A 26450-nucleotide genomic window follows, 5' to 3' on the forward strand; every position below is an offset into this window, starting at 1 on the left:
GTTTTCATACCTTATTGAGATATATTTGTTATGGTTTTAAGAATAAAATCACTCAAATTTGTTCAATTTCTCAGAAAACAAGACTTCAACTATCTTCACATGTAAATGTAACAAGACAGTATGTATGTATGTATTCATTCATTTATTTAGTGCAGTGCATGCAACATTAAATTTAATTTAGAACTTTGTGTTCTGATTAAGACCTTTACTAACGATTGAGCCACAAAAACCCTATTAATATTAGTTAACCACATTAATAAATAACAATATAAAATAATTCTAAAGCAGTTCATTTCAAAATGTACAAAATTAAAAGATGACAGCGATAACAAAGATTGATAAATATTGTATCAAATGCTTATTGTTAATGTTAGTTAATGCATTAACTAAAATAATATGTAATACGGCCAAATCAAAATCAATTATAAATCAGCCATAAATATGTCCTTGAGGAACCAGCTGCACATTTGATTTTTTACAGTGTATTTTCTAACAAAGTGCCATAAAACGGTGGTAACTTGGTATTAGCTACTACTGTCATTATTACAATAGCCACAAGAGTCTTAAACTTGTTTGCAGGCTAATTTAATTCAATATGATGATTTACAGGAATTCACTGAATATGATTTTACTGTAGCAACAATAACTGTGGTATTTTAAAATGGTGCATGTTTGTAAGGGATGAATGCATTTTAAAGACATTATGAAACATGCATTTTGATGTTACTGAATTTGTTCTTTAATGTGTTTCAGGGTCCAATAAATGAACAGAACTTCGAAGCGTACGTGAACACATTGACGGATATGTACAACAATTCAGAGCACGAGTATTCACCCGAATGCAAAGCCTTACTGGACAGCATCAGACAGGCCATCAAGGGCATTCACGTATAAGGCCAAACTCTCGTTCACAAGCGTTTGATTGTCTGCAGAGGGCTGGCTTTGTCATCTGTGCAAGATATGTCTCGTTTAAAAAAACAACAACAACTCCATTCCATGACAAATTCATTGCACTGAAAATTACCAGCCGCATTTTTACAGCTCATTGTTCCTTTTAGTGAGATTTGACCTCCTTTTGCACTTATTTATTTCCTATGGTTTGCTTGACTTTATTCCGTATTGTTCTTTTTGTGTGTTATTATATTATTGCTACATATTATCTTTATTCATCGGTACTATTTATCTCACAGTAATCTTATTTATTGATTCGTTTATTTATTTATTGCTGCAACTCTAAAATGCAAGGCCAATCTTACATATTGTGAATTTTATTTTGCATTTGTTGTACAATAACTGGGAGTTTTAGTCGTTTAAAATATATCACGATGACTTTTTCTTCATAACTGATGTCAAATGTAAGAATAGTCCACTTGCGCCACCTGTTGGTGAGCAGCTGTTATTGGTCTATTAGAGCTGTACTGTATCCATCCCTGACTTATTTAAAAAATTTTATGTAATGTATGCCACTGAAATTACATCATTTGTTTTCATGCATAAATTCAAACAAGTGCGCAAAAAGAAAATATTTTATCCGATTAACTCGACTGTACAGCGAGCAAAAATCAAATCATCCACATACACACACACACACACACACACAAAACTTATTTCCATTTCTGTTCATATGAACTGCCTTTGGTGTGCACATCCGTGTGTGCATATATGTGCCTAAATGTAAATGAGTACATGGAATATGCTATGTTTTGTGGTAGAGCAGTATTACGTGAATGGTGATTCATTTTATTCTGCAGTATATTTATTTTCCGAATGAAAAGCCTCTAAACTCTGTTTACCTACTGTTTATACGCCATTTTAAGTATGTAACGATATTCTTGTAAAAAAGTGTTTTATGATCAGGCACAATACGGTTTTTATTCTTTTCTGTGAGACTGAACTCCTCAACCTCTGGCTTCTTTTGTGCGACAAACGGTGGGCTCTCAAATAGGTTTTATGGATGATATTTTCTCAAAGCACTTCATGTCTTCAAGCCACTTAAACATAAAAATTGACAATTTACAGCAAAAGAACGGCAACAGAGAGTAATCTTTCCATTTTGACTGAATCCGTACCACTTGATTTTGTGTTTAAATGCACGGCCGAGGTCACCTTATTGCTGTTACGATCACAAATGGCCTCGTCGCAGCACTTTTAAAGCTTTCTCTAACACTAAACGTACCCCTTTGCACTTTTATTCTGTTATTTAGTGTTTATTTCGAGCGGGTCACAAATACATGATCGGTGCAGGTTAATAAGCACACTGAAGGAGTTTAACCTTAGTTTTACGTTGTCCATTGATAATGTCAAAAATTGTGTTTTTGCAGGTCATTCAGATGGAATAAAACCTGACCAAATGTGCACAATGAATTGTATTCTCGATAAAACTGAATCTTTTTTTTTTTTAATCCTAAATTACTGTATAATTCATGATTAATTCTGTTTCAATTATTTGTAATTCCTAATTTTTAATTTATAAACCACAGATTGTTTGCTCAGGAAGTTTTGTGAGGAATATTTATTTTTCCTTTTTGTATTTGATGTTTTGTAATGTGATATGAATTTTTGTGTAAAAGAAAAAAATAGTATAATACACAGTACTGTAAATGATTTAGTTTGTTTTTGTTTTTAAATTATTATTATGATTTTTTCAGTTTGAGTAGTTTGTATATCAGGATTTCCTTACACTTTTAAAATTTCATAAGCAGTACTGCGCTGTGTTGTACAGTTTGTGTATGGTAGAAATAAACTATTGAAATGATCTGCATAGCACTCATTGTACAGTTGCTCATATTGAAGTCCTATAAAAAATATAGAATTTAGATTAAATCTCATATTCAAATATTTACTAGATATAGATCTATATGAAGAGTGCATTTGATATATATATATATATATGTATATATATATATATTATATATATATATATATATATTATCTTCATGAAATCACAGGGAAGCATTTTTCCTCCTCACAGAAGTTTGTTGTTCCCAAATTAAAAGTTAAAACCTAAAATTATACAATTTGACAGTGTAACATTTTTAAATGTTTTTGGCTCAACTCTAATTTACTCTCAACGTTTCACTCAGTTCATTTTAAGAAAAAAAAAATTTTTTTTTTAAAATTATAAATATTTCATAAACTCTCATATTTATTCATAAAACTACACAAATATATCGTAGAAATTGCAAAAATGTCTGAAAAGGTTGAATCTCCATTAAATTTTGCTCCTCACATAAGTGTGTTGTTAATGGCATTCCGATTACATCAACGCTCAAAACCAAATCCAAAATGTATTATTTTAAAAATCAAATTTGAGGGTAGCATTTTAAATTGTGCTCTTGAAGTTCTAGGCCTAGGAAACATTATAAGATTTTCAAAAACAATTTTCATATTTACCAGCAGATGGCGTATGAATGCAACTTTACTGTACAAACGGTTTCAGACCTTCGCTCCTGGAGTCGAAACACAGCAAGCATCCAAAAAGAAAAAAAAAGTTTTTTCTGTTTTAGCACCTGCAAGAACACACAAACAATACATGTTAACCAGTCTGCCTGGTTAAATCACTACACAATGATGTATTTTCCTCCTCAGGGCAGGCCCCTCACGTGACCCTACAGCACTGATATGAAATCTTTGATAATTATCAGAGTAATTTATCCTTGCCTTTGATGAGTTGATGATGATGCAAATGACATGTAATTACCTGAAACGAGGCACGGCTTTCCTGTTACACGTCACCTACAAACAAACCCAACAATTATTAAACGGTCCATGACAGACGTGCACAGCATACAGTGTGTGTTTGATTTGTGTTGATGCACCTGAATCTCTCAGTGGGATATGCTAACATGCCACGCTCATGGCCATTTACAGAAATCTCATGAAAATCAGAGAAAAGGCAGAGCTGCTCGTGGCTCTTTGTCCCACTGCGCCAGTGAACTTCTGTAGCCACCCCAGGCCCGAGGCCTCACAATACTAGCTGTCCTCATTAACAAATACTGCCTAGGAATGAGCTGAACTTTATTTAACTACATTTTAAAGGTACTAATACTCATGCAGATGATAAATGTAAATAAACTGCTATATGCATCAAAATTAGCACAATTTTTAGTACTTGATTTAACATAAATTGGTCTCCTCATCTTAACTGAGTTCATCTTTAGGTATATCTGATCTTAACCACTGATTTACACACCAGAAAATTATCTTGCTGTAATATAAACACGCTGAAAATGCTCACAACACAACCAAATAAAGAAATGCACGGCAAATAAAATTCTTAATTTGGTTGTGTTGTAAGCATTTGCAGCACCTGCTGTCAAACTGATGAAGAGGTTTTATTGATTTGCTGGCGCTTTTTCGATTTGCAAGTGTTTTCTGAAGTTGAAGCGCGTTGAGCTCTTTCGGCCACCATAATAATTCCACTGGATGAGAGTGCTGTTACATATTGTAGAGTTAATTTTAGGAACTTGGTACAGTGTTTGAACATTATAATTTCCTAGTAGAGTTGGACTTGGTGGACCTTGCAGTGCCATGATGGGTCAACAGGGTAGAGTGGCGTATGGGGAAATAAAAAGATGTCATGGTGGTAAGTGAATACTGTTTTCCAGTGCGGCTGAGAGCACTGATATATGACAAACACTACCAGCAGAACTGTTCTCCAGGGTTATATTTACACCAGACAGCAGTATGCTTGTGTTCAGACTGATTTAGCTTTCAGTGATGCAACCCTTTAGGCACATGATGGGTGCTTGGGATGTAATCAATAAGGCGTGTTTGTTCCTTTCCAGGAGTAACTGTGGATTGAGTGCTTCTGATGAGCCACTGTCAACAGATTTCAACACCAAAAATCATCTTCATAAATCAGTCTGCATGCTAACACACAGACCACAGCTGCTCAAATGATTTAAACAACCGCTGATTCACTGCGAAACCCAGTAATCATTTGGTTTACGCTGGGTGCTTTAAAAGAAAACTGCTTACGTGCATTATAAATGCCTTTACAAGACCATTTTCTAAAGTAGCCAGCTGTTGTTTCTCACTAATCTTGTAAACGTACATTGTTCTGAAGCTTTTTCCACTCATGTACCGCCTCCTCCTAATCGCTATTTGCTATGCTAGCTACGTCAATATGAACGATTCCTTAACTGTCCAATCGCTGACCGCTTTTGTAGCCTACTAGCCAATCCGGGCTCAGGAGGGCGGGGCGTGTGCGATACATGTGGGGAAAAATAGCCGATGTCCACATCAGAATGAAACGGGTAGAATGTTATTTAGATGACGTTGCCTGGCGTGGTAGCGGCCTAGGAATTGTCTGTAGTTAGCGATATTTTGTGAATATAATTAATACATGTTATATTTGAGTTGTTTTGTTAAAAGGTGATCTCGCTGTTTTTAATCAAGCGCTGTTCAGAACGCTACTGAAGACGCGCGTTGACAGTGTTGTCACGTGGTACGTGTTACTTTTTTCACCGCTGATTTAGATGGACTAATCACATTCTTTTGTGATTAATTGTGAGGCGAATGGAATTCAGTCCTTTTTTATACAGCATATTTGTAAACATCACTCAAATATCAATCTTCAGTATGAACAGATTCAAACGATTATACATTTCTGTTTACAAATGCCTCCAATATTTCACTAATCGAGCTGATAGTTGAATGCGGCTCAGTGGAAGTTTCGCTTTTTGGGTGTCAGGGAGCCCCCTGGAGGACTCTCATGAGAACCAGTTATTAGCACAGCAGCATTTGCAGTCTGATGTCCGTTTCTGTAAACCATGTGACGTGTGTTTACATCCTCTCAGCTGTTCCTCGAGAAAAACAGCGCTGGATCTTCAACGCCACGAAAATCTATACATCGCACAACAACAGTGCGCTCAAAACACAAACTCTAATGTGCAGCTCCAACTGTGTAATTCAGCGTGTTTTGCTCGTGCAGAGCCCGATTCATGGCTTTACAAAGGTCAGTGAACATTGTTATTCCGCAGAGATGATGCCGACATTTTTGTTTTGTTGCTTTGCGTTGATCTGAGCAAGCTGAGGAAGATGTGCACGAGGCAGACATTGAAATGCAAGCCTACTAACTTGGTTTAATGCATGCGAAAAAGGCCAAAATGGCTGTTTTGAAGAATGCACAAATATTTTATTGTCTATTAAGAGGTTTGCTGTGCCAGGTCAAACACAATGTCTTCCGTCTCACTGGTTTTCCCAGTCCTGCAGCGTTTAAATGTCATCTAACAGCATGGGTTTCTTTAGAAACCGAATAGCTAGAGGTTTTTGCTGTCTCTCTCATCTTATTTTCATCTGAATTACAAACTATAGTTCAGAAATTCAGAGGTGTTTTATCCAGATGCTGCAAGTTTACTAATACTTGTTAGAAAAACAAAAACAATAGCAGTACAACAACTGTCTCTGAAGCTTTATTTCATAACAGCTTCATATTTATATCTTATAAAATGTTTAGCTTTACGCTATTGTTCATTACGCAACACACATAATAACAAAAGCCAGATGCACGAGGCACCGGAAGTTTTGTTCATGCATACTTTAAATGTCAAGTGTTATTGCATAACCTCGTTGTTAATTAGATCTGTAGAGTTACTGAATTAATATATGCATGAAAGTCCTGCCTGAGAGATTATGGCGGATCGAAACATGCGAACGCTTATATTTTCTCTCTTGCTGCTTCTTTGATTTTGATTATACTCTCACGTCTGATCGTCTCAGGTAGGCCTGTACTGTACAGATTTAATGCGCACTGCACACGCCGCTGAACTCAGTGTTGTTTTTAACGCAGTGCGGATGTGTGTAGTGTATTATAAGTGCGTCGTGAACTGTAGATCTGTACGCTTATGGACGGACCGCAGCGATCTACGTCACGCGCTTCGTCACCATCCACACGTAAACAAACAAACAACCGAAAGCGTCGCAAATACGGCTTTTCTTTACACTGTCGACAAAAACATCAACCAGAATACAACATTGATTATTATATAGCGTTTTGGCGTCGTATTTGTTTAGAGACTAGCGTTGTTGTAATGTTATGGCAGCTGCTTGAAAATGTATTCCTTAAAACTAACTAGTTAAGTTACTAGTACCTATTTTATGATTGAGCAATTTAACAGTGACTATTATATATTTTAAGTTGCACAATAACTGCTCATTAAATACTAGTCCTTATTCATATAGGCATGCTTTTTTTGTGTGTGTTTTTTTTTTTTACTGTTCACTAGATACTATCAACTTTTTCCACAATATAAATAATTAGCCTTTGAGCTCTACTTATATAAAGGAATGGCTGCTTTATAGTACAATTATAAATCTTACCAGTCACTCTCAGTCATCAGGAATATTGGATCCGGCCATGCTAAAACTTCTGTCCTCCACAATGTTGGTCTTGATATCCAAACCGTCAACAGAAAGTGAATTATTCTTAATTGTCTTCCATTTTACTGTCGTGAAAAAATTAGGAGTTTATTAAATTATTACATTTGTGTTTTTTGTCTGTGCTTCGCCTGGGTTCGTCTGACCAGCACAAACGTTACCAAACTGCTTAACAACCTCCTGTGAAACCTTGAAATGGAAACATTCCTTCTTATCTGTAACTTGTGAAGACACCATCAGAAGATTAAACCACAAGAGCAAGCATTGCAGGAGCATGCATAATAATGAGTAATATTATAAAAAATAATATTTTGAAAATGAACAAATGATAAATGAATATAGAAAAAAATGAAAGCAGCATAAATGTATATTTGCTCTCTGTACACACACACCTTTATAATGCAAATCTTTCACACTAGAGTCTTGACTAGTGTCTGTACTAGGAAAACTGGAATAGACACTAGTAACTTTTTGAATAGTTAAAACAATATAAATAGTTTTAAATAAGTATAGGTAAGAAAACTAAATACTAGTAAGTTGTAAGGAATGAATATTAATATATCATGAGCGTGATTTCACCAAGTACAACATGTTCCTGGAACAACATTCAAATCAACCAATCAGAATTGAGATATAACTTTTCAGGAAATATCTGTTTTAGGCTTACAATCAGGGTTAGAACCATCAGTTCCCTCTGATTTTAGGGATAAATTATGGGTAAGGTTAGGTTTAGGGGTAAGGATTGGGCTAAGTCTATATTTTTGGGCAATAATGTTGATCCAGGATCATCAAAAGATGTTGATCCAGGAACATGTCTTACTTGGCAAAATCACGGCAACCATTAATATATTGTGCCACATCTATTTTGGCTTTAATGCACATAAAGTTATGTCAATTATTGTCATTATTTTAATCTTACAGTCATGTAAAGGTCGTATTTCACCGCAAAATCAAAAAGGAATAAAAAAAATTATGAATAGAGTTTTGCACTTCATGAAGGCCTTAATGCTTGCTTTTCTTTAGTCAAACTATAATTTCTATAACAACAATTTTAAAAAAAGATATATATATATTAATTTATTTTAATTTATTTTAAAATGACATGAACCATTATTATTATTAATTAATTAATCTATTGATCGGACAGCTGTGCATTATAATGAGTGGCTAATGTGAAAATCTTACAGAGTAGGGCTGCTTTATTTTAAGTTTTATCTTCACTTGAAAAGCACAGAGGAATTGTAAACAGATTAGTTCTGGCCGAGCATCAGTGTTCTGTGATAATGTTGCAATTATGCAACCAGCAAGTTTAAACATGTTAATGACGGATCAGCTCAGCCTTATAACAGACTGTTCCAGTCCATTGTTCTGCTTCCAGTATTAACTCCACAACAATCCAGCAGTTACTCAGCGACAAAACCAGTTAGCGATGGCATGAAAACCAGCATCCTGTTTTTATATCCAATATTAATGGCTTTATTGGTTTATAGTGTTATAAACAGCTCTCAGTGTCTGTTGTTAGAGAGAAAGAGCATTCATGTGATACGTGCCGTTCCCTTTTGTAAGTTGTATACTGATGTACAGAGAGTCTCTGTAGGGTTGCAATCAGGTCTTGTACAAAACAGAGTAGGAGGTTTGACCCAGATCCCTCCCTGCAGTATTTTTAGTGCAGGAGACTGAAGGGGCAGCGTTACAGGAAAAGGCTGAAAAGGAAGGCATGTGCAGAAAAGAAAAAAAAGAACAAGAAAATAACAGAGATGTAGACATAATTTAAACCCTGTAAAAAGTTTTGTGGCTTTTGATCCATGTCTGTTTAGTGTTTAGGTTATTAAAATATGGACATAATTCACGTTAATTAAAAATGTGCATTTATAGTTTTCAGTCTTTCAGGAGCAAAAATACTGATGACATCATGTTGCACTAATGGGCGTGTCCAACTTTTTTTTTGTCCAATCAAATGCTCTCTAGATGCTCCATACGTTCTAAAGTGACATTTGCAGGAAAAAAAGATAAAAAAACCCTGAGACTTTCATACATGCATGAAAAACTTGTACATGTTCAAAAACAAACAAAGAAAACACTAGATATACTGCAGGGGAAACATTCAGTATATTTTGGATTTTTCAGATTTTTTTAAATTATTTTCCTTTATGCTTGTCCAAGGCTGCATTCATTTGATCAAAAATACAGTAAAACAGTAATACTGTGAAATATTACAAACATTTTAAAATGACAGTCTTCTATTTGAATATATAAATACCCCTACTTTTGCTTTTGATTAATTGAATGCATTCTTGCTGAATAGCAGTAAGTGCAAATAGTATTAATATTTCACATTTTTACTGCTTTACTGTATTTTTGATTAGCCTTGGTGAGAATAAGAGACAAAAAAAGCATTGAAACTAAAAAATGAGGAAATATTAATTATTCCAAATTTTTGATAAGACAGTGAATATAAAAGCCTGTTTTTCTGTGCACTTTGGATTTTTTTTTTCTTGCAAATCTAGTTTGTCTTCTGCAGTTGTCACTTTGAGGGCTCTGTAAGAATGAGAACAACTCATTCTTCTAATCCTAGCTGTTTCTGACTAACAATTGCAAGTAGAACATCGTGATTTATTGGTTGTGATGTAAACTAAAGCCTGTTCGCTTTTTAAAAACAATGTAAAAATACATATATTACAAAAAGGGATGAGATCTGCAGTTTCAATAGGAAGTATGTCAACACAGAAAATGAAACCGATTTAATGGGTTCTTTTTTAGATGGATGGTTCTTTGCAAAGCTATCTCTAATTGGACTGGAGAATGGAGATGTTTAGATGTACAGTAATTGGGCTTTTCTTGAACTCACTGAACCGTTGTAAGTAAATAAGCCTCATGTTTGTTTGTTTAAATCCAGATCTAGTTCAGGTTCATGAAAATCCTTGAGGTTACAGAACTTCAGCTTAACTCAATTACCAGGCATGCAAATTCTGACACTTTCTAAATGTCCTGTCTGCAGCCCAAATGCCACTTTCAGACTTGCTTTGCTCTTGCTTTCAAAGCCTATTCAGTTGTTAAGTGCATAGCATTTCCAGGAAGCAGACGTTCAGATGTCCTGATTAATAACTGATTTCTTTTTTTGCTTTGGCATTTATTATATTATCATTTGAGACAAGTAGTAAGACTTCAGGCTTAGACTTCTGCTGCTTTCTGCAGTCTTAAAGCTGCTAGCATCAGACAGGTAACTGCATCCTTGAGTCATATCAAGATAATGTATCTTTTATTTGCATCATTATTATTATTATTGTTCATGCCTATGTTTAGGAATTTGAACGAACTTCTAAGTCATAAACTTGAAAAATTGGCACATTTGTGACACGTTTGGAACTGTTAGTGCAATGAATGATTCATCAAATTAGATGTTGAGTAGAGCTGTGATATTACTCTTCTAAGTGAACAAATTTACACATTTTAATCGGAGTAACATAAAACTGTTAAAAAACTACATTAACAATCAAAAGTTTGAGGTTAAAAGGATTTTTAATGTTTTTGAAAAATATTTGTGCTCATGACGGCTACATTTATTTGATCAAAAAATACAGTTAAATCCAGAAATATTATTCCATGACCATTTTCTATATAAATTCATCTAAAAATGTAACTTAATTCTGTGACAGCAAAGCTGAATTTTTAATCAGTCATCAGTGACACATGGTGCTTCAGAAAACATTCTAATATGCTGAATTGCTGCTCAAAAAATCTCATTGTTATTAACATTATTATAATTAATGTTTAAAACAGTTGTGCTTCTTTGGAAACGGATACATTTTTCTAAGGATTCTTTGATGAATAGGTGTTAAAAAGAAGAGCATTTATTTGAAATAGAAATATTTTGTAACATTATAAATGTTTTAGATTGACTTTATATATTGTGTGTGTGTGTATTTGTAGGAACAAAAAATGGGTTAAAAAAATGTCATCTACTATAATAAAGATTGTCGAAAAAGGTTGAAAAGATTATATATGTCGCACCAGTGCTTTGTCTAATTGATTGTTTTGACATTTGTGTATTTTATTATCATCTGTGACATACAATAAGCCTTCAGACTTTCTGCAATATTAAAGCAGCTTGCATCAGGCAGGTAACATCAGGTGCATGCAACACCTTGCTGAGAAATCAAAGCCGGCAGGCATCAGGTGGCACGGACGCTCTCGCACAGCATGGCTCTCGTTTTCAGGAGAGAAGGGTAAACTGAAATGTGTGAGAGAGAGAGAGAGAGAGAGAGAGAGAGAGAGAGAGAGAGATCTAAACCGTCACCTTTTGTTTTTCAATCCTCAGATCTTGGCGTAGCTGAGAATGGTCTGAGGTGATTTGTGTGGGACACAGGCATCACGACTGGGCATCCCTGCGGAGAATCGCTCCAGCGCTTTCATCTGGATGTGAGGACTGGTCTAGTTATCCGTCTCTCACCTCCTCTGCATTTTTCCTTTTTTTTTTTTGGATTGTTTCTTTTCTCGGAGGGGATCATGGGGGGAGCAGTCAGTGCTGGCGAGGACAACGATGATTTGATAGACAACCTGAAGGAAGCGCAGTACATCCGCACAGACCGCGTGGAGCAGGCCTTCAGGGCCATAGACCGTGGAGATTATTACCTGGACGGCTACAGAGACAATGCCTACAAGGATCTGGCGTGGAAGCACGGGAATATACACCTGTCAGCGCCGTGTATCTACTCTGAGGTGATGGAAGCCCTGAAACTCCAGCAGGGTTTGTCTTTCCTGAACCTCGGCAGCGGCACGGGATACCTGAGCACCATGGTCGGCCTGATCATAGGTGAGAACCACTCTGATGACATGTCTAGAGTATCAAGACAATAAAGGAAACAGCCGATAATGAGGATACACTCTTAAAAATAAAGGTGCTTCAAAAGGTTCTTCACAGCAATGCCATAGAAGATCCATTTTTGGTTCCACAAAGAACCATTCAGTCAAAGGATCTTTAAAGAACCATCTCTTTCTTACCTTTTTATAATCTGAAGAACCTTCTTTCACCACAAAGAACCTCTTGTGAAACAGAAAGGTTCTTCACATGTTAAAGGTTCTTTATGGAACCATTTAGACAAAACGTGAAGCACCTTTATTTTTAAGTGTAGAATTTATTTATTGTTTAATCTATTTTAGTAAATACATAAAATATAATAATAATAATAATAATAATAATAATAATAATAATAATAATAGTAGTAGTAGTAGTAGTATTCAAAAAAAAAAGGAAAAAATATTAGAAGAAGAAATAATAAACTTGCACACAACGATAAATACTTTTTTAGGACCAATCCGAGTTTTACATTTTATGTGTAATTTATTTCAGTCGCATAAATCAGCTTTTTTCCATCAGCCTCTTGCCAACTGAGACTAGAGGAAGTGTTTGTTTTTACTTTTTTGTTTGAACATTGTGCCTAATAGTAATTTCACTTTTGAATTATATTTAGTTAGTAGATCTTTTTATTTGCATCACTGTTATTCTTATTATTGCTTAATTTTAGGGATTTAAACAAACATAAATGTTGGTGCTACAGACATGAATGACTCAAAAATCATGCAAGTGTTGAGTAGAGAATGTGATATAACTTTTATAAGTTATTAGATTTATGGTCTGTTAGATTATTTTTTTTTTTTTTTTTTTTTTTAAGAGTATTAACAAAGGGTGTGTTTTTTTATTTGATAACAAATACAGTTAAAACTAATATGGTAAAATATTATTACAATTTGAGATTATTGTTTACTATTGTAATATATTTTGAAATATAATTTATTTCTGTGATACACAGCTGAATTTTCAGCATCATTACTCCATTCTTCAGTGTCACGTGATCTTTCAGAAATCATTCTATGCTGATTTGCTGCTTTAAGAAACACTTATTATTATCAATGTTAAAAACATTTGTACTGATTCATATTTTTGTGGAAACCATAATACACGTTTTTTTTTTTTTTTATGATTCTTTGATAAAGTTCAGTGAACAGCATCTATTTGAAATAGAAATCTTTTGTAACATTCTAAGTGTCTTTACTGTCAATGTTGGCTAATGGTATGCATCCTCACTTAAAAGTATTAATTTCCATAAAAAGCTATGTGAGATACTGCATGGTAGCACACTGGCAGGTTTTGTGCATTTTTTTTTTTTATTCAGAATATTTCACTTTTGGTGTGTTATTGTCTGGAAATATTCATATTTCAATGAAATATCATGGTATGTGACTGATAGTAATTAAAATGTATATTTTAGTTAATAAAAATGTATTATTATTATTTGCAGGTCCGTTTGGAGTAAATCATGGCGTAGAGCTACACAAGGATGTGGTGGAATATGCAAAAGAAAGACTGGATGACTTCATTAAAAACAGTGACAGCTTTGACAGGCATGTTCAACTCTTATTTTGCATTGTTTCTATAGATCTAAGTGTGAGTGTAAATATTCTATTAAAAAAAGGTGCTAGATTTGTTACACCTATAGAAATTAAATTTGCTTAATGAGAGCTGTAATGACGTATCAGACAAAACACTGACGCAATTAAACAAGCCGTTAAAGTGTTTCATAACAGAAGGACATGTGCCCAAAGGTTGCTTAATCAATGTTCAGAGCTCCATATCTGTTTCACGTCTTGTTAAGTCTGTGACTGCTCAATAAAACTGCTGCTAAGCAAATAAAAACACGTATGGACTGATGCTAATAATATGCTCAATATCAGATTGCTCTTGGCATCATGTCAGTTCTCTACCAGTTAAATAAGGAAAATTGCTTTTTATTCAATCATGAAAATAGATTCGTACATTTTCTGAAGGAAATGCAAATATACTTGCCCGTGCAAAACTCGCTGACATAATGCTAGGCTGTTGTTAGTGCATTGCTATTTGGTTGCTATGTGGTTCTTTCGTTGTCACAATAGTGATAACTCAAATTATACAGCTTGTTGAAAAGAGGTGTGCTATTACTTCGAAGCAATTTGAAAAGCAATTTTTGCCTGGCAGACATTAAATCTTGCAAAACACCTGCACATTTAGAGGCCAGAATATTGTCAGGACAACTGTTAAAATAAAAATATTTTGTGCCTAAAATGCTTATTTATTTACCTTGTTTTTATTTATATATATATATATATATATATATATATATATATATATATATATATATATATATATATATATATATAAAACACGTTCACAATAATTATGTTTTGCAATGAAACGAGTCATTTTTTAAAATTAAAATAAAAAATGAATAAAGATTACAATTATTGTATTCAAAAAGATTGGCTTTTAAAATAAAAATTAAAAATGAATAAAGATTAAAATTATTGTATTCAAAAAGAGTGGCTTTTAAAGTAAAAATTAAAATAAATAAATATTAAAATTGTTATAAAGTAAAAATTAAATGTATACTATATATATATACATGACTATACAGTTCTTGAAACTACTGGAGTCACAAAAATAATTGTGGTTAATTAATTTTAATATATTGACGCTCCCAGCTTCTGTTAATTAAGAAAAAAAGAAAAAGAAAACAAGTAGGTTTATTAAAATTACAGCAGAACATGCAGAAGGAAATACGATAGCTTATGTAATATATTGTGTAGGACAATAGGAGGCCTTCAAGTCAAAAAGGTTGAAAACACCCTAGAAACGGCATAGTAGCACACTAAAATCAACTGGAACATGTTAGAAACCACATAGCTGTGAGATTTGCAAAAACAAACCAGAAATTGTGTTCTAGAAATGACTATCAATGTTATAAATGTGTCATTTCAGGTTTGAGTTCTGTGAACCACACTTTGTGGTGGGGAATTGTCTGGAGATTTCCTCAGACAGTCACCAGTACGACCGCATCTACTGCGGCGCTGGAGTTCAGAAGGACCACGAGAACTACATGAAAATCCTGCTGAAAGTCGGAGGAATTTTGGTCATGCCGATAGAGGATCAGGTAAAACACAGGATGATACATACAGTGGCCCTAAACAAAGTTTGGAGACTTCAGTCACACTTACAAATAAATTAGACCACAAAAAATCCCAACCCAGATCTGTCTCTCTCAAATGTTGCAAGATCTTTTCTCATCAAATGTCTTTTTAATTCACTGGTGTTTTGGTGATTATTTTTTCATTTTTGGATGAAGTCAGCTCTTTATCTTTTTATTGTATTGCTAAGTAAAATTCAATTAAATTAGTTAAAACTATTAAAATAAAGCTGAAATAAAATTAAATATTAGATGACAAATTTAAACTTAAAATGCAAGTGAAAATGAGTAATGTTGCCTTGGCAGCTTAATTAAATAAAATATGTTTAAGTATTAAAATTACTCAAATAAATACTCAAAGAAATATTAAAGCATATAACAAAATAACTACAATTAAAAATTAAATTTAAAAAACAATAAATAAACATATTCATATTATATAAACAATATTAAGATAAGTAGAGCAACCACAGCTGTGGTTCATTATATTAAATATTAACATGTTCCACTAAGGACAAACAGACAAAAAGTCACACTTTACTGACTCTATTCATTTTACACTGTTTCAAGTCTTTTTGTGAAATGTTTTGCTTGAAAAGTATACTTTTGCTTTTTATTCCAAATAAATGCCACTTCAGTCATTCAGTTATTTGTGTGTATACAGTGTGCAAATACATTTTGGTGTAGTAGAAACTACCCTTTTAAAATGTTGAGTAGAATGATAAAAGCCTTGGCTATCCTACAGTATATACAACTGCTTGAAAAAAAAAGTATAAAAATGAATCTTTTGTCTGTATTTGGCATCTAAAAAGTTGTCAATGAGAAAATTGTTAAAATTGCATTGTATTTATATAAATGCATGATATTGTAGGATATTAATAGTAATGTTTATGATCCTGTTGAGCATGGAACGTCTGAGCTCTTTATTAGTTGAGTGTTTGTGTGTTGCTACAGCTGACTCAGATCACCAGAACCGGTCAGAGCTCCTGGGAGAGTAAGAATATCCTGGCCGTGTCATTTGCTCCTCTTGTTCCGCAGAGCAGGACAGACGGCTGCAAGCCTGAAGCTGTGGTGCTCCGTGAGTCTCCGCCTCTTTTATGACCTCACACTGTCCTGGCCAGTCAGCTGCTGATAGGGACAATGTTCCAGACTGATTTATTGTAGATTCCATTTCTAACCGGATTCATTCAGAACAGTAAACAACACTACAGGCCAAACTTCAATTTTTTTTTTTTTTTTTATGCACTGGTTAGTCTTGAGATTTTGGGCTATTTTGCTTCCATGACATGTCTTCTCTCAGACTAGTGAATAGAAAACATCCAAAGTACAGATTATAGAGAGTTTATTTTATTTTATTACACTTTATCTATTTGCACCTGTACATTTCAGTTACCATAGACATCTTTAAAGGCAGTTTTCTCAAAATGAGTTTTTTTTTTTTATCTGTAATGCCTGCATACACTCTTAAAAATAAAGGTGCTTAAAAGGTTCTTCACAGCGATGCCATAGAAGAACCATTTTTGGTTCTACAAAGAACCATTCAGTCAAAGAACTCTTTCTTACCTTTTTATAATCTGAAAAACCTTATTTCACCACGAAGAACACAACTTTTGTGAAACACAACGGTTTCTTCAGATGTTAAAGGTTCTTCCATTTAGACAAAAAAGGTTCTTCTATGGCATCGTGAAGCACCTTTATTTTTAAGAGTGTAACCAAACTTTAAAGTTTTGCATTCTGAAGAAGGATTTGTTCATATATCAGTCATCTGATATAGATTTTATATCTAAAAAAATTGTTATTATTATGTTTGCTGTTGATGACAGATGCCCGTAGCGCAACAGCACTGTGTGTCGGATATCGGTAAATGGATTTCATGGATTTTTTTATTTTTTTTTACATTGGGAATCTGGGAATTTGACAGTGGGAAGTTATTTTTAACTGCCCAGTTTTATTTATTTATTGATTGATTGATTGATTGAGTTGGGACTACATAAATCATTTTTATTGCATTAAGTAAACATTTGACATTAATATTTTACGTATTGAGTAAACAGTTTTGCATATTTAAGTAGGCTAGACATAGTAAAATCAAGTACACTGAGAAAAAAATTAATGTTTAAATAAAACAAATTATTAGATTGTTTCACAAGAAGATACTATTTCAGTCTGTCTACTTCAAAATTTATTTTTTAAAATTTTTAGTAATTATTTGTAAAAAAAAAAAATAAAAATTGTCCAGTGTAGAAACCAAATGCTAAGTACTTGTGTTGCTTAAACTCACTGTAATTATTTAACAAGCTACAGAAATAATTTTTTATTACAGTGTGGCTTTATCCAGTATTTAGAATTCAATTCTGGAAGTATATGCAAATTAGCGCATATTTAATGAGATCTTGCCTCATTAAACATAACATTTCAAAACGGATGTCTTAATGTACTGAGAAGAATCAGCTTGCGCAGTGTAGTGACATCTATTCGTTTTTACCCTATTGACCTGCGGTGTCTTTATGCTAATTAGTTGTGCACACAAATGTGACCCTGGAGCACAAAAGCAATCTTAAGTCGCTGGGGTATATTTGTAGCAATAGCCAAAAAAACATTGTATCAGTCAAAATTATCGCTTTTTCTTTTATGCCAAAAATCATTAGGATATTAAGTAAAGATCATGTTCCATGAAGGTATTTTGTAAATTTCCTACCGTAAATATATCAAAACCTAATTTTTGATTAGTAATATGCATTGCTAAGAATTCATTTGGACAACTTTAAATGTGATTTTCTCAGTATTTAGATTTTTTTGCACCCTCAGATTCCAGATTTTCAAATAGTTGTATCTCAGCCAAATATTGTCCGATCCTAACAAACCATACACCAATGTAAAGCTTATTTATTCGGCTTGCAGATGATGTATACATCTCAATTTTTGAAAAATTGACACTCAGGACTGGTTTTTGGGTCCAGGGTCACAAATGAGATTTGAGCGAAACCTGTAGCGGTGAACCTGTATTATTCCTCCATCCCTCAGCGCCGCTGTCCGTGAGGAGTCTTCAGGACCTGGCGCGAATCTACATCCGCCGGACCCTCCGCGACCTGACCAACGAGGAGCACCCGGCCCACAACAACACGCAGCGATCGTCCCAGAAGCGCAAACGCAGGCGCTGCCGCCGCCGCCGCCGCATCAACACCTACGTGTTCGTGGGCAACCAGCTGATTCCTCAGCCCATGGACAGCGAGGAGGACGAATGCATCGAGGAGGAGAGCAAAGAGGAGGAGCAGGAGAAAGACATTGAGCCTGTCAAACCCGAGGAGCCGCGGGTCAACCATCTGAGAGACAAAATCCTGAGTCTGCCGCTGCCCGAGTCGCTGAAGGCGTACCTGCTGTTCTACCGCGAGAAATAACACGCCGGCCCGTAGAAGCATTCATCAGCGGCGGTGCTTTCCACTTTCCTTCTCAGACTACTCAATTTCATAGTTTTTTTGGATAATGTAGCATAATTTCAAGATTTAAACAGGGTTGGGCTGTGTTGGCCAGAGACGTGGGGGTTGATTGTGCTTGCTGTGTTTGTTCTAACGGCTCATAACCTTGTAATATTCACATTTTTCACTTCAGAGGACCTTGGGGGTTTAGAAGCTTCTTGCTCACCTTGTTTGTATTGAGAAGATGTGAAGGAAGCTCTTTTTCACAGGCTTGTATTGTAAGACCAGCTGTTTGATGAAACCAGTAATGACTGTTTTCTTTCTTATTTTAATTCTAGGGAGAATGAAAATTCGAGTCATTATTTTGGGATTGATTTTTGCCTTCTTTGATTCTGCGAAGCTTTCTGGAGTTTTCGCTGTTTATGATGCTTATGCGTTCGATAGCTCTTTGGACTGTTTTAGTGAAATTCATCTAGAGATCGTTTTTTTTTGGCCTGTGTGTTTTTTTTCTAGTCACATTTGTAAGTACTGATATTGAGCTGTCACTTAATAGATGATGTAATTTTTTGGATTGTTCCTTTCTTTCGTCTTCGAGTCGACCTGAAGACCTAACGCTCCACTGTTCTGCTTGTGATCATAAAATGTTAGAGACGTCACTGTTCGTGTGGGTTTGTAATCGGTGATTTCTCACTGTCGTAACAACTTGTTTGCAATATATTGTCAGCATAAGAATTCTGTGGCTGCATTTCAGTTCTTCAGTTGATTGTAGAGGATTTTGTTAGATTGAAATGAAATGTAATAGAATTTGCATCTGTCATGTTTGTCACATTTTCCAAAAATACACACAGATTGAGATATTGGAAAAAGACCCAAAGTATGTTTAATATGTTCAATAGATATTGTGTTGTTTAAATTCATCTGAAACATTCATAAAAGAAAAAATGTCATCATAAAAATTGCATTTTGTTCTTTTAGTACTGCCCTGATGAAGCTATGTAGGATATATACAGTAGAAAAATAACTTTATTTATATAGTATAATGATTCTGTTGAAAGGTTCTTAATATTGTAGCTGTTCACACATGATATCAAGAACCAAGCATTTGGAAGTACGTACTAAGTACTTTTCAACAGGATTTTTCTTGTATTTAAAATTACTTTGTGTTGTGAAATATATGTACATTACTGCTGTGCAGCTTTTTCAGGGCAGTACTAAATATATATATATATATATTAAAAAAAAAAAATAATAATCATTGTAAGATTTTATCTAAATACTATTTTATTTTAGTTTAGTTTATTCCTCAAATAACTCCATGATGCCACAGCTGTGAACCACAGTCTGATAAGCTGATGATTTGACTGTAAATTTACATGTGCTAAAATTAATGTGATAATTTTTTTTATAAGTACACTAGCACACAGACATGGACTTAAAAGCCACAATTTTTTGATTTTATGGGGACTTTAAGCACCTTAAGTCATCGCCTATCTATGAAAGGATGGTGAAAGGGAAACTAGAATGTAAAGATAAAAACCAAAATGATTTTTCATATTTAGCCTTACATGTTAAGGTACAGTAACTACACCAGCACAGCCTAGAAACAATGCTTTCATCTTTTTAAACAGTATTACACCAGCTTCGAATACAAAGTGACTTTAAAACTCATAAAAGAGAGAGGTTTATGTGTTTTGTTATTGAGACAGCAGGATGGCACATTTAGGTGTAAAATTGTATTAAACAAACTTTAATAGGTTACTCTCCTGAAAACAAAGATGATTTATGACTATTTTCAGTCAATCATGATAATGCTCAAAGCGTTTGAGATATTGAGAGAAGAAACAACAGGCCATGCACATTCTACATGACCGTATCTTGTAATCATTTTCATTACTTTTCATATTGCTTATTGACTGTAAACCAGACCGTTTCTCAAGGTAAGAGCAATTCGTCCGTTGCGTTTGTGATGGTTTGATCATTTCATGAGATCTAATTCCACAGCATGATGTCCTACAGATGCTCCATGTCTTTTTCTGACTGTAATTTGATGCCATGTTTCTCAACCATCTTTTCATTAAATGTATTTAAAGCCAACCTGTGATGTTTTTACTAAGATGGTGTTGTCAACTGAGTTTTAGTGTCATAAAAACTTCTGAAATTATAATATTTAAAAAGAAAAAAAATACACACACACACACACACACACACACACACACATATATATATATGTATATATAATAAAAAGGATATTTGACAAATCACCCAAAATTACTGATAACAACCTGCATAAATATTCAGTTTCTGCTTTTTTGATGCAGTAATATTTTTATGCTTGTTTCATGTCTAACTCTTAGTGTGTAAAATTTAGTTTCTTTGGAATAAATTATAAAATGTACTAATTTATGGAAGTTGCTTTTCCTATTGAACAATAGTGTAATGGGTGTAGAAAGTGTGCATTAAACATCAATCAAGTACCATTATCTTTAAAACTTCAAAACAATATCACTCAACACCCTTCAGCTTGGACAACAATAAAATCTCTCAGGTCACACTATAAAATCTTTATTAACTGTACATCTTTATTAAAACAAACCATTGTTTGCTAAAAATAAAAACGCTTTTCAGCCTCTGCTTTTCCAGTCCCATCTTTATCCAAATATATCCCTGTCTTGGGTAAATCACAAATCTCTCTTTTGCATAGACTAAATGCTCAACACCAGGACAAAAATCAGGGTTATGACAAAAATAAGATCGATTTAATGGTGCAAAAGTGCTTCTCAGTAAAAACACATTTATTATTCCATCTATAGGGTCCAGCATTAACTTTGGGGTGGGAGCATGGTGGGCAATAAATGGTTCATATTTTCTAGAATATTACAAAATTGGGGAGGGGGGGCACTTTAGTTGAGGTAGCTAATGTATTTTTTAGAACAGTTACATACCTCAGAATGAAGAAATGACTAAAGTTGAATGTCTGAATTTAAAGCTTTGGCCATAATGCTAGATAACACACATCTTTATCCTACATGTCAGTTCATGACACTAGCATGCGTTAAATGACAGCATCATAACAGTAGCCTTAAATATGTACAGTTTGGAGAAATTTTGTCAACATAAAAGCGTATACATAACCCACTTTACTATATATATATATATATATATATAATATATATATATATATATATATATATATATATATATATATATAATATACACAGTATATTCAACTGTTTTATTTGTTCTTGTTTTTTGCCAATAACCTTCATATCATTAATGTTAACCAGCATTAACATTGCATAAATCTATAGTACAGCCATTACCTAAAAACATCTAAATAATTGAACTAACAGCCCACACAGTCTAGATGACAACAACCAAGAAATAAAAGCAATTTTTTTCCTTTGCAATAATGTGCGCTGATGAATAATGAAAAGACACATTGATTTAAATGGCAACATTTTACAATAAGGTTCCATGAGTTTATCTGAATTAACAGTTAAAAATAATTCTAAAGCAATCTTACTAAATATTAATTTCAACATTTGCTAATTCATTATTAAAATCAAAGTTAATATTATTTAATGAACCTGAGCTTGTTTTTTGGTTACACTATTTTAAGGTGTCCTTGTTTCAGTGTAATTATAAATTTAATACTGATTAATGTTAATAAACTACATGTAGTTGCTATATGATTAGGGTTAGGATGAGGGTTTGGTTTAGGGTTAGTTGCATGTAACTATGCATCATTTTTTTTTCATTGTAAATATAAGGACGCCGTAAAATATATTTTACCTTTTCTTTATATATATAATATATATACAATGACAACAATTCATAAAAACTGCAACAACTAAATTGCTCATTGTTAGTTAATGCATTAACTAATGGATACTAATGGGACCTTATTGTAAGTATTTACCATTTTAATAAACTAATTACATTTTAAGTAGTGCTGTCGAATGATTAATCATGATTAATCGCATCCAAAATAAACGTTTTTGTGTGTACATAATATATGTGTGTGTACTGTGTATATTTATTATGTATATAAAAAATACACACACATGCATGTATATATTTAAAAATATATATGTTGTTTATATTTTAAATATATTAATATAAATTATATGAATATAAATATATACATGTAAATATTTTCAAAATATATACTGTAAGTGTGTGTATTTTTATATACATAATAAATATACACATTACACACACATATATTATGTACACACAAAAACTTTTATTTTGGATGCGATTAATCATGATTAATTATTTGACAGCACTAATTCGAAGTACATAGGGTCTATTTTCATTTCATGTTGACTTTATCAGGATAAAAGAGGGACATATTTTGACTTTGGAAAAATGACCAGTTATGCACTAATATATGTATCTTAGATACTGGCAAAAAATAATAATAATAATAATAATAATAATAAAGTCAATCACTTCATTGATTAGCAAGTACATCGTTCCCTTGAGAAAGTTCAAATGTGCATCAAACAGTCATGTCATACAATTCCAGCTCATCTTCACTTACATGATTCATCCTTTAATAAAGTATCAAAATAGGAATATGAAAATAAGTCCCACATTCTCCACCAGTCTGTTTCTCTAGGCAGTCAGACGGGGCGCCATTTTAATAGCACTGAGTTTTTCTACTGATTTAAAAACTGATGTTCAATTTAGGTGAATTAAAAACATTCTGGACCAAAATAACACTTTACGCATTGCCAATATTGGATACCTATCAGACATTCAGAAGATTCGTTTTTGTGTAAATGTATATTTAAGATGGCCGGTTTTATTCTTGTTAAATTTTTGAGAAAACGCAGATCCAGAGAGGCTCAAGAACATGATGCACTTTCACAACAGGTCCATTCCAATCAATAACCAGATTAAATAATATTCTAAAAGTATACACAAAGAAGTGTTAATATCATTTGAATGCAAACAGATATACCGCAATATCAAAGGGAAAGAGTCCATTTTTCGAATGACCTGGCAACCACAGCTCAAAGATTTTCAGCTGGAAACTTGATGCTAAAATGTTCGAAATTCATCCAGCTCTTTGCACAGTGGTTTACGTTTGAGTCTGATTCCCGTCTGGAGGATATAGCGAGGTTTTCAATGTCACATACTTGAATTGTTTGTTTCAAAGTGGATGTCCACTCGTTCGTCAGGGCTGGTTCCTCTCACTCTACGTTCTCAAAGTCTGGAAGGAGAAGATAGGTCGCTGGAGTCTGTCAGCTTGTGTATTTGAGCTTGGATATCTGTGACGGGGCAGTTAAGGTGGAAGTGGCCGACACCATGGTGGCGTTTCTGCTGCTCACGAACATTGGATCCAGACAAGCCACTTTGGCGGCAAAGAAAGCGTGTATGCAGTGGAGAACCGCAAAGAGGTTGGAGAACTCCAGCTCCTGGAAACATCGGAGAGAAAACACGATCGTGAAGAAAGGAGGAAGCCTCCAGTAGAAATCAAATCAAACTCGGAGCATGAAAGTGCTTGCATTTACGGCCTACAGGGAAAATAATCAAACAGGAAATTCATATCATCACGCTTTATTTTTATCTGCTTCCTTCAGCTATTTCTTTTGCACTGGCAAGATTCTGATGTTTTGAAAAGTGTATGATATGCTGATGATCCGAGTATACCTGCTTCAGGAGTATTAAAATGCTAAAGTGTGAGAAACATCTTTCTTTTTCATAGACAGACCTTATAAAGTCAATAACAAAAGCAAAACTTACCTTTGCTTCAATAAGTTTTGTGTCTGGATTCTGGAACAGGAACTTGATTTTGCTCTTGCCGTCATCTGATGATCCTTTCAGCTGAGAGAATTTATATCTCCACAGCACTGCCTATAATGGAGGTTTAAATTATGCATATTAATAACACTATAGACATGAAAAGTACCTTTCCTTAGGTAACAATTCCTTTGTCAACAGTCTCCTCTGTGTCTCTCCATGTCACCGTGTTCTGCGTATGCTCTTCTGTATCAGCCACACCAAAATGATGTTTTCTTTCAAATCAAAGCTAAATACATGTAGAAACAGCACATCCTTGTGGCGCGGCTGATACAGAAGAGCATACGCAGCATACGCTGATTTGGAGAGACACAGAGGAGAGGAATTGTTGAATAAAGTCGTTATTTTTGTTTTCTTCGTGTACAAAATGTATTCTCGTCACTTCATAACATTACGGTTGAACCACTGATGGCAGATGGAGTATTCTGATGATGTCTTTCATAATTTTATGGACCTTGCACTGTTATTTACTTGGCAGTCTATGGGACAGTCACAAGCCTCCCGGATTTCATCCAAAATATCTTAAATTGTGTTCCTAAGATGAACAGAGCTTTTACGGGTTTGGAACGACATGGAGGTAAATGATTAATGACAAAATTTTCATTTTGGGGTGGAGTATCCCTTTAATTTAGTTTTTACTATCATGTTTGATAAATTGAATGGGTCCTTTTTGAATAAAAAAAAAATTTAAAAAAATGAAATGTTTTTTAAATATTAAAGTTCAAAATTTCATATTTAATTCCTTGTGTTATTTGACATTTTTTTGTCATTGTTTGTGAAATTTACTGGTGTTTCTACACCAACTGTTTTCAGTGTAGTTTATCTAAACAAAACAAAACAAAAAAAAACAAAACAAAACAAAACAAAACAAAACAAAACAAAACAAAAGCAAAGCAAAACAAAAAATTCAAATTATTTTTTGACATGCAACATTTTTTTTAACACACCAAAATTACTTTTGGCACACTTGGTCATTGTAGAGTGTTTATTTTACACTTTGTTTGTATGAAAATATTACTTTTATTGCTTTATTTACTTTTTTATTTACTTTATTACTTTTAAATATTATTACTGTGAATATAGCCAGTGGCAGTCTGTTATCACAGAGTCACAGTATCTTAACAGAGTCTTAATAATATTACCAAACACAACAGAACATACTTTAAACAACTACAGCAAAAACTCTATTATAACAGGCAAATGTTTCTATATGTTTACATAACATACAGCTGACAGATGAAGAGTGTCATTAAAAAAGAAGAGAAGGTTCTAGAAATATTTGGTGTGATATAAATACAAACCACATAGCAACAGAGTAGCTCTGATGAATGAGAATTAAATAACCTGTGATCATGCATTTTACTTTTACTTCAGCTAAATTAAGTCTGAAGGTTGCATGCTTCACCTTTGTGGCAGCATCGAAGCAGACGAAGCCCATGCTGAAATCGATGGTGAGTCCCATGAGATGACTGTCCACGATGCAAGCGTATGTTTTACACTGAAACGGGAGACACTTGGCATTGTTAATCAGACACAAACATCTCCTCCATCTCTTAAATGTTTAATTAGGACGATAAGTGTCATATATAATTGTTTTGGGAGAAAAATAAACAGAAGCGTTTTTTTGGCACGAGGCACAGTCAGGGTTTTGCCGCATTAGTTTGGTTTAGTGGGACAACTTGGCAGCGATTTTATTTATGCCACCCTTGTTTTCCACGAATGTGGAACAATTGCAGAAAATTATCCTGCTATCTTCTTTCTAGAATATGGAAAATAGATTTGCTTCAATGCAAAAGTGCATGCTGTACTTACATACTGTATTATATTTGAAATATACATCATACAT

The 26450-nt window shown here is 33.8% G+C and overlaps 3 protein-coding genes and 1 long non-coding RNA gene across 5 annotated transcripts in view; 2 read left to right on the top strand and 2 right to left on the bottom strand.

Annotated features, from left to right (window-relative positions):
* The window catches only part of st18 (ST18 C2H2C-type zinc finger transcription factor), a 48945-nt gene extending 46192 nt beyond the window's left edge, over positions 1–2753 (top strand). Inside the window, exon 23 of the mRNA XM_042751771.1 lies at positions 754–2753. Within this exon, the coding sequence (XP_042607705.1) occupies positions 754–894 (141 nt within the window). The 3' untranslated portion in view covers positions 895–2753. The remainder of the gene's footprint in view (positions 1–753) is intronic.
* A 424-nt stretch (positions 2754–3177) lies between these two features.
* Positions 3178–7550, bottom strand: LOC122142162. Its single transcript, XR_006158393.1, has 3 exons — positions 7324–7550; positions 3701–3735; positions 3178–3509 (listed from the first exon to the last, which is right to left on the bottom strand). It is a non-coding gene; the product is annotated as an uncharacterized LOC122142162 (long non-coding RNA).
* On the top strand, positions 5298–20887 carry pcmtd1 (protein-L-isoaspartate (D-aspartate) O-methyltransferase domain containing 1). 2 transcript variants are annotated; one of them, XM_042751617.1, is made up of 7 exons: positions 5298–5449; positions 5802–5959; positions 11699–12193; positions 13680–13782; positions 15173–15344; positions 16332–16455; positions 18402–20887. In XM_042751617.1, the coding sequence occupies exons 3-7, from the start codon at positions 11887–11889 to the stop codon at positions 18773–18775; spliced, it is 1080 nt and encodes a 359-aa protein (XP_042607551.1). In that variant the 5' UTR covers positions 5298–5449; positions 5802–5959; positions 11699–11886; the 3' UTR covers positions 18776–20887. The 2 variants fall into 2 exon arrangements, with proteins under 2 accessions (XP_042607551.1, XP_042607552.1); XM_042751618.1 differs by lacking the exons at positions 5298–5449; positions 5802–5959 and adding an exon at positions 11383–11606.
* Positions 20888–23629: 2742 nt separating this feature from the next.
* Positions 23630–26450, bottom strand: part of LOC109049320 (gamma-1-syntrophin-like) — a 41814-nt gene continuing 38993 nt past the window's right edge. The window contains exons 17-19 of the mRNA XM_042752219.1: positions 26010–26102; positions 24548–24658; positions 23630–24219 (exon numbers count right to left, since the gene is read on the bottom strand). Of these exons, the coding sequence (XP_042608153.1) occupies positions 24046–24219; positions 24548–24658; positions 26010–26102 (378 nt within the window). The 3' untranslated portion in view covers positions 23630–24045. The remainder of the gene's footprint in view (positions 24220–24547; positions 24659–26009; positions 26103–26450) is intronic.

The sequence above is a fragment of the Cyprinus carpio genome, chromosome B24, assembly GCF_018340385.1.
Source record: "Cyprinus carpio isolate SPL01 chromosome B24, ASM1834038v1, whole genome shotgun sequence".
Taxonomy (NCBI): domain Eukaryota; kingdom Metazoa; phylum Chordata; class Actinopteri; order Cypriniformes; family Cyprinidae; genus Cyprinus; species Cyprinus carpio.

Bases quoted from the DNA above. Each gene is read 5' to 3' on its own strand.
- pcmtd1 (XM_042751617.1), top strand. From the start codon at position 11,887: ATGGGGGGAGCAGTCAGTGCTGGCGAGGACAACGATGATTTGATAGAC. The intron at 15,345-16,331 runs GTAAAACACAGG...GTGTTGCTACAG, and splicing joins TCATGCCGATAGAGGATCAG to CTGACTCAGATCACCAGAAC. The intron at 16,456-18,401 runs GTGAGTCTCCGC...TCCATCCCTCAG, and splicing joins GCCTGAAGCTGTGGTGCTCC to CGCCGCTGTCCGTGAGGAGT.